Here is a 13,888-nt window from a genome sequence, read left to right on the forward strand (position 1 = left end):
TCCCCAGAGCATAACGGAGCCACCGCCAGCTTGTTTCCGTCACACAGTACAGGTGTTCCCCTGGAAGACGATGGATTCGCGTCCTCACATCGACTTTATGAAGAAGGTATCTCTATTGATCAGATCATTTAAATCCGCCAACGTTCATTGTGGACAGTCAGTCTTAGTTCCAGCTGTTGTGGTGTTAACATCGGCACACGCATGGGTCGTCGGCTGCTGGGTCCTATCGTTAGGAGTGTCCAAACACACTTTTACTCTGCCCAGCATTAAAGTCTGATATTGGTTCCGCCACAGTCCGCCGTCTGTCCTGTTTTACCAGTTTGCCCAGCTTACGACGTCCGACACCTGTAATGAAGTGTGGCCGCCCAGACCATGACATCTGGACGTGGTTTCGCCTTGGTTTCACCATGTGTTAAAGACGCTCACCACAGTACTTCTCGAATACCCGACAAGTCGTGTAGTTTCCGAATTGCTCGTGTTGAGCCTCCGGGCCATCACAATTTGCACTCGGTCAAACACACAAGACAAGTCCATGACGTTGGGATTTGCTTCAAACCTTGTACACCTTTAGCAGGCCATTAAAACAACATAGTGTCCAAGTAGCAAGGTGCACTACTCTGACAATGCCGAGAAACTCGCAAGAGAAGTTTTGCGCGTCTATTGTGTAACTGATGTATCGGTGCATAGCTGCCAGACGGTAGAGTTCATGTTGGTTAAACTTCCCGCTTCGTAAGATGAACGTGTATGAGGTTACGGTTCGGCTCCTGCTCGAACCTTGATTTTTGGAGTATAAGTGTAAATTCTTTGATATTCAAAACATTTGTACTTGTACTAATCCTTGTTACTACATTAGCAAAATCTCACCGGAAGGCAGGTTAACTGCCAATAGTACCTGCATCTGTGTCTGCAGCTCGACCGGCCGCTGTGGCCGAGCCGTTCTAGGCGCTTCAGTCCAGAACCGCGCTGCTGCTATGGTCGCAGGTTCGAATCCGGCCTCGGGCATGGATGTATGTGATGTTCTTAGATTAGTAAGGTTTAAATAGTACTAAGTTTAGGGGACTGATGACCTCAGATGTTACGTCTCACACTGCTTAGAGCCATTTGCACCATCTGAATCTGCAGTTCTAAGCGTCGAGGTGCAAAATAGTTTCGGGTACCTTACCAGATTGCTTGTGTAAAGGATTTCCCAAAATCGCGACAGGCATACGTTTTCAGGGAATCTATGCGTTTCTTCATTTACTTGTCGATGATTATAAATGTGTATGTTCTAATGATTAAATTTAATTAAAACAGTAAGCAGTCAAATAACGTGAAATTCATTAAAAGTTATGCAAGTACACAAGGTTTTTCTAATTTATATTATCTATCAAATGTCATATAAATTAAAATATATGACCAGTCGATGAAAACAATGCAGATTAATAATTAAGTTAGAGCAGGAGTCTAACTGCCGCTTCATAAGCGTTTGTCTTATGAAGCTGGAACGCTAACCACATTTTTTGTTTTCGTTACTGATCGTTGTGTTTGGACGTTGCGGACATTACATGACATCCATTACAATTCATTAGTTGATCCTTCCACTCAGTTATTTATTGCAGAGGGCAACCAGCTCTGACTGAACTCGCTAAGCTACCGTGCCGGCATCACTTGACCACCAAGAACTCTTACAACTGTCACCTACACACAGACACATCAGTACATAATAGACGGGTGAAACTTCTCGTGTGATTTCCTCAGAATTGCCAGAGTAGTGCACACTACTACGTGCACAGTAAGTTGTTTAAATGGCATACTAAGGGTGTATAAAGTCTGAAGTAAATCTATGATCTCTGCGTCGTGGCCTCCCATTGTCAGATAGATTGCGCGCCTTCCCCATTCTACACACGGATAGACCGTGCTTGTGTCTGACTAGTAGTAGTTCTTCTCCAGATGACAGTGCTATCTCATGGATGGGTGTATATCGGTGGTCATAATGTTCTGGACCATCAATGTATAAATATATGTAAATTTCTTAGAAATGAAATAAATAGGAAATTCTGGACAGCCGAGGCGAAATGGCTACATGAAAGGTGTGGTTCAAATGGTTCAAATGGCTCTGAGCACTATGGGACTAAACATCTGAGGTCATCAGTCCCCTAGAACTTAGAACTACTTAAACCTAACTAACCTAGGGGCATCACACACATCCATGCCCGAGGCAGGATTCGAACCTGCGACCGTAGCAGTCGCGCGGTTCCAGACTGAAGCGCGTAGAACCGCTCGGCCACAACGGCCGGCAAAGGTGTGAAGAAATTGAAAAAGGAATGGTCATTACGTGGGAGTGACTCAGCACATAAAAAAGCCAAACAGCCGTTGGTGAAATTAGAAGCAAGGGTGGTAACATGTAATGCGCAAGGGGGATTCTACGGTTAAAAGAAGAAACAAGAGCAGAGAGTGGGAAGAAAACGGCGAAGGTCTCTATGATTGGGAGGACTTGTCTGATGTGTTAGGAGAAGAAATTGGAGTCGATAGCGATGACATAGACGATCCTGTATTTGAGTCAAAATTTAAATATTTTCAACATTGCAGCCCAGACAGCAATTGTGGTAATCTAATGTATAAGAAATTATTAGCCTCGATTGTGGTAATGAAACGAACCTTTACCTAGGTTTAAGCCCAAGTAATTCAGCCTTCTTCAGAAGATAAACCTGATTCTATAACATGTCGACGAGGTAATGGTCTAGAAATAAAACTAAAACAGCCTGAATAGGTCTATTCAGGCTGTTTTAGTTTTATTTCTAGACCATGCCCTCGTAGACATCTTCTGAAGAAGGCTCAATTACTTGGACTGCAACCTAGGTAAAGGTTGGTTTCATTACCGCAATCGAGGCTGATGGTTTCTTATATATTCAAAACTTAAAACTGCTCCGTAAGACTCTATCAAATAAGGCAGAAGACAGACGTCGCGTGGACTTCCCTGTATCCTCGCGGCTCACGAAAGGTTGAGTACCATTCCACCGGAAACCCAACGCCTAATGTGTTAGGTGTTTGAGAGATCTCAAGTACCTGCTGACCTTGATATCCGATGAACACGTACTGTACTGAGATGGACTGGGAGAGGATGGAAATAATTTCGTGTTGCATTACCTTGTTTAAAACAATGTCACGCATGACACTAAATAGACCATAGACACGGGCGTTACCAGGTTGAGAATGTAATAGTCTGCTGCACCGATTACACAGTGTTGCGTGCTCTGTGGCAGTCTACACGATGACGTCACGCGCTGAGCTAATAGAATAATAAATAATGCTCTCAGAAAATGTACGCTCTCCTCGGCTGCTCTACGCGGGAATACGTTCATCGTGATGCTGGACGCCAAATCGCAATTCGCCTGAAAGAGAGACTCCTGTGCCCAGTGTTGTCATTTAGTAGACCACTTTCGATGTGCCTGTCTTCGCTGCATCATCAAGTGAAACCATAGCAGTGCCACTACGATTTTGAAACATACGCTGCGGTGACATAAGTCGTGCGACAGCGACATGCATATACACATACGACAGTAGTATCCCATACACAACGTATAAAAATGCAGTGCATTGGTAGAGCTGTTATTTGTACTCAAGTGGTTCATATCGAAAGGTTTCTGACATGATTATGGGCGCACGACGGGAATTACCAGACTCTGAATGCGGAATGGTAGGTGTAGCTAGACGCATGAGACATTCCACTTCTGAAATCCGTAGAGAATTCAATATTCCGAGATTTGCAGTGCCTTGAATACCAATTTGAAACATTTTCTCACACCACTGACAACACAGTGGCCGACAGCCTTCACTTAATGATGGAGATCAGCGGCGTTTGCGTAGAGTTGTGAGTCCTAACAGTCAAACGACGGTGCCTGAAATAGCCGCAGAAATCAATGTGGGACGTACGACGAACGTATCCCTTAGGACGTTAATGGACTATGGCGTTAGACGACCGACACGAGTGCCTTTGCTAACAGCACAACAACTGCAGCGCCTCTTTTTTACTCGTGACCATATTGGTTGGACGCTAGACTACTAGAAAACCGTAGCCTGGTCACATGAGTCCCAATATCAGTTGCTAAGAGCTTAAGGTAGGATTCGAGTGTGGTGCAGAAAGCACGAAGCCATGTGTTCACATGGAATATACTGGACCCTCTAGTCAAACTGGACCCATCATTGACCGGAAATGGTTATGTTCGGCTACTTGGAGACCCGTTCAACGATGGAACTTTTTGGACGAGACTGTACCATGTCACCGGGCCACAATTTTTCGCGACTGGTTTGAAGAACATTTTGGACAATTCAAGCAAATTACTTGGCCATCGAGATCGCCCTACATGAAGCCCACTGAACATTTATGGGGCGTAATCGGAAGGTCAGTTCGTGCTTAAAATCCTGCACCAGCAACATATTCGCAATTATGGACACCTATATAGGCAGGATGCCTCAATAGTTCTGGAGGTCACTTCAAGGAGTTGTCCAGTCCGTGACACGCCGAGCTGCTGCACTCCACTGGGCAAAAGAAGGTCCGACACGATGTTAGGAGGTATCCCATGACTTCTGTTACCGCATGGTATATCGCTTACACTACGCTTCTCTGCTTCTTTTGGAGTACTGCTGCGTGGTAAGGGATACTGGTATTACTAGTACGGGATACTGGTATTGCCATACGAGGCAGAATTGACAGAAAGCATTGCAGAAGTTCAGAAAGAGAGTGGCTCGTTTCATATTATCGCGGAATAAGCTAGAAACTGTGAGACCTGAGTTTCACCTGGCGTATACAACTTTCAAATAACTTCCGGGAATTCAGCCAGGTAACACTTTCAGCGACCGCCGATATTTCGGCGGGAGAACACCTCGCCATTTTCAAGCCAAACTGCCTTTAAAATGGCGGGGTGTTCTCCCGCCGAAATTTCAGCGATCGCTGAAAGCGTTACCTGGCTGAATTCCCGGAAATTATTTGAAAGGGGGAAACTGTCTCAGAGACGATATGCAATTTGAGGCGCCAGTAATTCTGATGCTGACGCTGAAAAGACGAACCTGTCCTTTGCTCCTTCCCAACCACTGCTTCCCTTTCATGTCCATCGACTCTTATAACTGCCATCTGGTTTCTGTATAATTTGTAAATAGCATTTTGCTCCCTGTGTTTTACCCCTGCCACCCTCAGAATTTGAAAGAGAGTATTCCAGTTAACATTGTCAAAAGGTTTCTCTAAGTCTACAAATGCTAGAAACGTAGGTTTGTCTTTCCTTAATCTAGCACCTAATCTAGTCGTAGGGTCAGTTTTGCCTCACGTGTTCCAATATTTCTACGGAATCCAAACTTATCTCCCCCGAGGTCGGCTTCTACCAGTTTTTCCATTCGTCTGTAAAGAATTCGCGTTATTATTTTGCATCCGTGACTTATTAAACTGATTGTTCAGTAATTTTCACATCTGTCAGCACCTGCTTTCTTTGGGATTGGAATTATTATGTTCTTCTTGAAGTCTGCGGGTATTTCGCCTCTCTCATACATCTTGCTCATCAGATGGTAGAGTTTTGCCATGACCGGCTCTCCCAAGGCTGTCAGTGGTTCTAATGGAATGTTGTCTACTCCCGGTGCCTTGTTTCGACTTAGGTGTTTCACTGCTCTATCAAACTCTTCACGCAGTATCATATCTCCCATTTCATATTCATCTACATCCTCTTCCATTTCCATAATATTGTCCTCAAGTACATCGCCCTTGTATAGACCTTCAGTATACTCCTTCCACCTTTCTCCTTTCCCTTCTTTGCTTAGAACTGGGTTTCCATCTGAGCTCTTGATATTCATCCAAGTGGTTCTCTTTTCTCCAAAGGTCTCTCTAATTTTCCTGTAGGCACTATCTATCTTACCCCTAGTGATATAAGCCTCTACATCCTTACATTTGTCCTCTAGCCATCCCTGTTTAGCCATTTTGCTCATCCTGACGATCTCATTTTTGAGACGTTTGTATTCCTTTTTGCCTGCTTCTTTTACTGCATTTTTATATTTCCTCCTTTCATTAATTAAATTCAATATTTCTTCCGTTACCGAAGGACTTCTACTAGCCGTTGTCTTTTTACCTATTTGATCCTCTGCTGCCTTCACTACTTCGTCTCTCAAAGCTACCAATTCTTCTTCTACTGTATTTCTTTCCCCCATTCCTGTCAATTGTTCCCGCATGCTCTCCCTGAAACTCTGTGCAACCTCTGGTTTAGTCAGTTTATCCAGGTCCCATCTCCTTATAATTCCCACCTTTTTGCAGTTTCTTCAGTTTTAATCTACAGTTCATAACCAACAGATTGTGGCCAGATTCCACATCTGCCCCTGGAAACGTCTTATAATTTAAAACCTGGTTCCTAAATCTCTGTCTTACCATTATATAATCTATCTGAAACCTGTCAGTATCACCAGACTTGTTCCACGTATACAATCTTCTTTTATGATTCTTGAACCAAGTGTTAGCTACGAGAATTAAGTTGTGCTCTGTGCAAAATTCTACCAGGTGGCTTCCTCTTTCATTTCTTAGCCCCAGTCCATATTCACCTACTACATTTCCGTCTCTCCCTTTTCCTACTACCGAATTCCAGTCACCCATGACTATTAAATTTTCGTTTCCCTTCACTATCTGAATAATTTCTTTTATTTCATCATACATTTCTTCAATTTCTTCGTCATCTGCAGAGCTGGTTGGCATATCAACTTGTGCTACTGTAGTAGGTGTGGGCTTAGTGTCTATCTTGGCCACAATAAGACGTTCACTATGCTGTTTGCAGTAGCTTACCCGCACTCCTATTTTTTTATTCATTATTAAACCGATTCCTGTATTACCCCTATTTGATTTTGTATTTATAACTCTGTATTCGCCTGACCAAATGTCTTGTTCCTCCTGACACCGAACTTCACTAATTCCCACTATATCTAACTTTAACCTACCCATTTCCCTTTTTAAATTTTCTAACCTACCTGCCCGATTAAGGGATCTGACATTCCACGCTCCGATCCGTAGAACGCCAGCTTTCTTTTTCCTGATAACGAGGTCCTCTTGGGTAGTCCCCGCCCGGAAATCCGAATGGGGGACTATTTTACCTCCGGAATATTTTACCCAAGAGGACGCCATCATTATTTAACCATACAGTAAAGCTGCATTTCCTCGGGAAAAATTACGGCTGAAGTTTCCCCTTGCTTTCAGCCGTTCGCAGTACCAGCACACCAAGGCCGTTTGTTAGTGTTACAAGGCCAGGTCAGTCAATCATCCAGACTGTTGCCCTGAAACTACTGAAAAGGCTGCTGCCCCTCTTCAGGAACCACACGTTTGTCAGGCCTCTCAACAGATACCCCTCCGTTGTGGTGGCACCTACGGTACGGCTATCTATATCGCTGAGGCACGCAAGCCTCTCCACCAACGGCAAGGTCCATGGTTCTTGGGGAGGTGATGGGGGTTAATAAAACTTAATCCCTCAGCAGGTCAGACCAACGCGTGGTTGGCCTTTGGAGCCAGTCATTAATACAAAAAGGTTTTTCATTGCTGCAAGATTTTTTCACGAAGTTACAATCAGCAACTATCTCCTCCGAATGTGATGATACTTTGTTGATTCCAACTTGCCTAAAATAAGAGAAAGTAGACCTAAAACAGATAGATTTAAGTGTTAATTTTCACCACATACTATTCAAGAGTGTAACAGTCGAGAAATAGTGATTGGTAATATGAGCAGCATTTCAAATACAGAGCAGACATGTAGATTTAGATGTTGATGTAGGTATAGATGTAGAAGTTCGCCGTTCTTACAGTCTGTGGCGCTACAGACTAGGTCGCACTGTCGTTTTGTCGCAGCACTGCGGTGCTGCGACTTTGATTGCCTGCATTATGTGAACAGTGATAGAAGCTAACAGTCGCAGCATGAATTAGATTTGATATGTGGGACATCCGCTACCGAGAGGTATGATTAATTATGTTTCAGTTGTACTAAAGATTTATTCAACGGGTTTCGGGATATTAAAATCTCACCATCAGGTGTATAAAAGTTTAATATACGAAGGAGAGGAGTGAAAAACCAGAGGATGAGGCAATGGAACAAGGCGGTCCACGTTTTGTATTTCGTCGTGTGTAGTATGAGGTCAGGCCGCTCAGTGCAAGTCCTCCAAATCACTGTAGCGTGATCGGAGCTGGAAAAATAGAGGAGAGGGCCTAATAATCATACTTAACTAAACATGGACCGTCCGGGCGGGTGGGACAAAGGAGAAGAAACAAAAAACACTGTACTTAACATCGCCCACCGTTGGGCAGCCGCAGTGTGTGAATGCCAACCATGACTGAATGGGGTGACAACACGCAAGTCTGGATGTGCGGTGCGTCTCAGTGCCAGTGGTGTACAGGCAAGTAAACGGACATCGCTATTAGCGAAGATGTGGAAAATCGGGACTCACTGGTACAAACGCTTACAATACTGTATTTGAAAGAACAATAGAATATAAGCTAGCTGTGGCAGGCCGTTAGGGTAAATAATCCTCAGACCTGTAACAATACATTACGTTTCTGGCAACAAGGCAGTGGTCCATGGGCACAATGAATAAACAAAGCATAGGAAACAGGAGAAACAGTCTTAAAAATTACTATCAGAATTTGTACAATGTAGGGCGTTCAGCGTTTTCAACTTGTTTTGTCAATTAGCTGTTCACGTAGCTGTAATCACTTTTTAGATCTTTAATGTTCTTTTATTCTATTTTAAGTCACCTGAGCGCATAATGTATCATTCACATGACGATTTACATAGCATGGTCTATGTTACCATTATTTTTCACCACTGTTTTTACTGTTACTTTGCTCATTCATTTTGCCAATGTACCATTGCCTTGTCACATGTAATTACACTACAGGCCATGAAAATTGCTACACCAAGAAGAAATGCAGGTGATAAACGGGTATTCATTGGACATATATATTATACTAGAACTGACATGTGATTACATTGTCACGCAATTTGAGTGCATAGATCCTGACAAACCAGTGCCCAGAACAACCACCTCTGGCCGTAATAACGGCCTTGATACGCCTGGGCATTGAGTCAAACGGAGCTTGGATGGCGTGTACAGGTACAGCTGCCCATGCAGCTTCAACACGATACCACAGTTCATCAAGAGTAGTGACTGGCATATTGGGACGAGCCAGTTGCTCGACCACCATTGACCAGGCGTTTTCAATTGGTGAGAGATCTGGAGAATGTGCTGGCCAGGGCAGCAATCGAACATTTTCTGTATCCAGAAAGCCCTGCAACATTCGGTCGTGCATTATCCTGCTGAAATGTAGGGTTTCGCAGAGATCGAATGAAGGGTAGTGTCATGGGTCGTAACACATCTGAAATGTGACGTCCACTGTTCAAAGTCCCGTCAGTGCGAACAAGAGGTCTGACATGTAACCAATGGCACTCCATACCATCACGCCGGATGATACGCCAGTATGGCGATGACGAATACACGCTTCCAATGTGCGCTCCAATGTGCGATGTCGCCAAACACGGATGCGACCATCATGAGGCTGTAAACAGAACCTGGATTCATCCGAAAAAATGACGTTTTGCAATTCGTGCACACAGGTTTGTCGTTGAGTACACTATCGCAGGCTCTCCTGTCTGTGATGCAGCGTCAAGGGTAACCATAGCCATGGTCTCCGAGCTGATAGTCCATGCTGCTGCAAACGTCGTCGAACTGTTCACGCAGATGGTTTTTGCCTTGCAAACGTCCCCATCTGTTGACTCAGGGATCGAGACGTCGATGCACGATCCGTTACAGCCATGCGGATAAGATGCCTGTCATCTCGACTGCTAGTGATATGACGCCGTTGGGATCCAGCACGGCGTTCCGTATTACCCTCCTGAACCCACCGACTCCATATTCAGCTAACAGTCATTGGATCTCGACTAACGCGAGCAGCAATGTCACGATACGATCAATCGCAATCGCGATAGGCTACAATCCTCCTTACACGAGGCATCACAACAACGTTTTACCAGGCAACGCCGGTCAACTGCTGTTTGTGTATGAGAAATTGGTTGGAAACTTTCCTCATGTCAGCACGTTGTAGGTGTCGCCACCGGCGCCAACGTTTTGTGAATGCTCTGAAAAGCTAATCATTTGCATATCACAGCATCTTCTTCCTGTCGGTTAAATTTCGCGTCTGTAGCACGTCATCTTCGTGGTGTAGCAATTTTAATGGCCAATAGTGTACGTGTCACAGCTATCTAGCTTGATGATCTGCCACTGCTGGACTATTCTATTATCCTTTTAAATGAAGTATTGTAAGCACTTGGACGAATCAGCTCAGATTTACCTAATCTTAGCTAATAACGACGTTAAGTTTTCTTGCTTGTACATCGTTGGTGTCTGCGCCGGACAGCGCATCCATACCTCTGGTGTGGCCTTCCACTCAATCGTGGCTGGCGTTCGTACCGTGAAGCTGCCCGACGACGGATACGGTGAGCACAGTGTTGGGTTTTGGTTTCTTTTTCTTTCGTCTTACCCGTGCGCACGTCACATTTTTATGTCCGTTCGATGATTAGCCCCTCTCCTCTTTTTTTCCTAATCCCGCCTAAGATGCAGTCATTTGGAGTCCTTGCAATGATCAACCCAATCGCATATTGTGCATGAACAAGTACTACAAGAGAGTCGACTTGTTTCATTAGTCTCCTCTTCTGCTTCTTTAGATACGTTGTATTACATTTCTTCTCTCTTTTTCTTTTTATGCCACAGTTTAGTACACCTGAAGATGGGATTTCAGCAATCTGAAAGCAGTCGTGGATGGAATAAATCATTAGTACTCCTGCAACTGAAGGGGGTCTCTTTAAATTAATTAGTCTCAGAATGCTTTAGCGAGCAGTAATTTCCTCTGCTAGTGTTTGGTCTGGAGTTCTCACGTCTTGATACTCTTCCAGACTTCCAACGCGGCGGCGGCCTGCCTGTACTACCTGTCCAAGAACCCCGAGGCGCAGCAGCGCCTGTTTGAGGAGGTTTACGCCCAGCTGCCAGAGTCGCAGAGTCAGCCGCTGACGGCCAGCAAGCTGGAGGAGTGCCGCTACCTCAGGGCGTGCTTCAGGGAGGCCATGAGGTGCGTGCCCAGCATTAGTGTCCTCACCACAAAAAGCTGTGTACGGCTAACACTGTCACTGGAAAGATGCAATCTGGCGCAGTATCTTCAAGTGAACATGTCAAGTGGCATCACCATCGCTACACAGTCAGCCTGAATACAGAACTACTGTTTACATCAATAATTCTATCCGGCTCACATTTCCTAGATTACAGTTATTATAACGAGACAAACGAAACTTTGGCAAGTGGACTATTAAGCTGGAACTCTTCAAATGATTTTATTACGAGGCATTCGACTATTGTGTAGCTGCGCGGTTAGCGTGACAGCTCTGTTGTGTTACGAGTGTCAAATTCAAAATTTCTCACCTAACTTTTGGATCATAAAGTACCACAAAAAAACGGCCTCGAAAATGATCAGGAATTCTAGAAATTAGATGTGAAAGCAACTTTGAGTTTGTCCCAAGGGATTTTTATAGGACCATAACCTTTCATACTATATACAGGGTGTTACAAAAAGGTACGGCCAAACTTTCAGGAAACATTCCTCACACACAAAGAAAGAAAATACGTTATGTGGACATGTGTCCGGAAACGCTTGCTTTCCATGTTAGAGCTCATTTTATTACTTCTCTTCAAATCGCAATAATTATGGAATGGAAACACACAGCAACAGAACGTACCAGCGTGACTTCAAACACTTTGTTACAGGAAATGTTCAAACTGTCCTCCGTTTGCGAGGGTACATGCATCCAACCTCCGTCGCATGGAATCCCTGATGCGCTGATGCAGCCCTGGAGAATGGCGTATTGTATCACAGCCGTCCTTAATACGAGCACGAAGAGTCTCTACATTTGGTACCGGGGTTGAGTAGACAAGAGCTTTCAAATTCCCCCATAAATGAAAATCAAGAGGGTTGAGATCAAGAGAGCGTGGAGGCCATGGGATTGGTCCGCCTCTACCAATCCATCGGTCACCGAATCTGTTGTTGAGAATCGTACGAACACTTGGACTGAAATGTGCAGGAGCTCCATCGTGCATGAACCACATGTTGTGTCGTACTTGTAAAGGCACATGTTCTAGCAGCACAGGTAGAGTATCCCGTATGAAATGATGATAACGTGCTCCATTGAGCGTAGTGGAAGAACGAAACTAAAATGAGCTATAACATGGAAATTAAGCGTTTCCGGACACATGTCCACATAACATCTTTTCTTTATTTGTGTGTGAGGAATGTTTCCTGAAAGTTTGGCCGTACCTTTTTGTAACACCCTGTATACAGAGGGGTCCAAAAAAATGTACCCACGGTTTAAAAGTCCATAACTGGCAAACTAATTGACGGAGTTGTCTCATCTTTGGTAGTGTAATAGTTTGTAGTTCCGGCAATCGCCAGACAAGCGTTGTATTCGGCTGTTTTGTTTTGTCAGATGACAGTCGCCAGATAGTCAGCGATTTGTTCTTAGTTGCACCTGGTCACTCGAGTAAACATGGCTGGCGCAAGCCTTACCTTCGATGAAAGGAAGTCAGTTTTAAAGCGGAATTTTAAGTACGAAAACATTAATGAGGTTCAACGGCAATGGCGAAATGAGTATCAAATAAAGCCACCGACACATTTAACGATTCCAGTCTACCTAACTCCCGTCGTGTGTTACAACAATTCACTCGCTCACCACAAGAAGTCTGTGAGACAGTGTGCCCGTGATACTGGAGTCAGTTGCTAAAGTGTTCGGCGAATTTTGAAGACAGCAAAGTGGAAGTGCTACATCCCACGATTTCTACACGCAATGAACGAGGACGACCCAGATCGTAGAATGGACTACTGCGAGTGGTTTATTAACATGGTGCGCAACGATGAAGAGTTTGCAGAGATGATTGTATGGTCTGATGAGGCATAGATCAAACTCAGTGGTACAGTAAATCGCCACAATTGCATCTACTTGGCAGCGGAAAATCCGAAAGTCCACGTAGACATAGCCGTGAACTTGCCAAGAGTAAATGTGTAGTGTGGGTTGTTTTACCGTGGCTTCATTGGACCTTTCTTCTTTGACGGCACAGTTACCGGTGAGGTGTACCATCAGAAGCTTCAGACATCCATTTCACCTGCCATCCGAGACTTTTATGGAGACGGAAGAGTTTACTTTCAACAAGATGGTGCCCCAGTCCACTACCAAAATCGTGTTAGGGCGTATCTCGACGAAAATCTACCAGGAAGATGGATAGGTCGTAGAGGTGCTGTGGAGTATCCACCACGTTCCCCAGACCTAACTCCTCTGGACTTTTACATGTGGGGAACACTAAAGGACGTCGTTTATCGACAAAAGCCAGGCACATTAGATGAACTTCGAGAATACATCGTACATTCATGTGCGAACATCCAACTAAACACGTTGCAGTCAGTAGTTCGTGCTGCAGTTCGGCGGTATCGTTTGTGTGTGGATGTTATTGGTGACCATTTCGAACACCTACAGTGATATCTTTAAGTTGGCCTTTAAGCTACACTTCACCAAAAATGAGACAACTCCGTCGATTAGTTTGCAAGTTATGGACTTTTAAACAGTGGATACATTCTTTGGAGCCCTCTGTATACAGGGTGAGTCACCTTACATTACCGCTGGATATATTTCGTAAACCACATCAAATACGTACGAATCGATTCCACAGACCGAACGTGAGGAGAGGGGCTAGTGTAACTGGTTAATACAAATCATAAAAAAATGCACGGAAGTATGTTTTTTAACACAAATCTACGGTTTTTTAAATGGAACCCCGTTAGTTTTGTTAGCACATCTGAACATATAAACAG

The 13,888-nt window shown here is 44.3% G+C and overlaps 1 protein-coding gene across 3 annotated transcripts in view; it reads left to right on the forward strand.

Moving 5' to 3' along the window:
- LOC124795172 (probable cytochrome P450 301a1, mitochondrial) overlaps positions 1–13,888 on the forward strand; it is a 230,169-nt gene that overhangs the window by 132,407 nt on the left and 83,874 nt on the right. For all 3 annotated transcript variants that reach the window (XM_047259069.1, XM_047259067.1, XM_047259068.1), the window contains exon 9: positions 10,935–11,107. In XM_047259069.1, coding sequence (XP_047115025.1) covers positions 10,935–11,107 — 173 coding nt within the window. The remainder of the gene's footprint in view (positions 1–10,934; positions 11,108–13,888) is intronic.

The sequence above is a fragment of the Schistocerca piceifrons genome, chromosome 4 (assembly GCF_021461385.2).
Source record: "Schistocerca piceifrons isolate TAMUIC-IGC-003096 chromosome 4, iqSchPice1.1, whole genome shotgun sequence".
Classification (NCBI taxonomy): Eukaryota; Metazoa; Arthropoda; class Insecta; order Orthoptera; family Acrididae; genus Schistocerca; species Schistocerca piceifrons.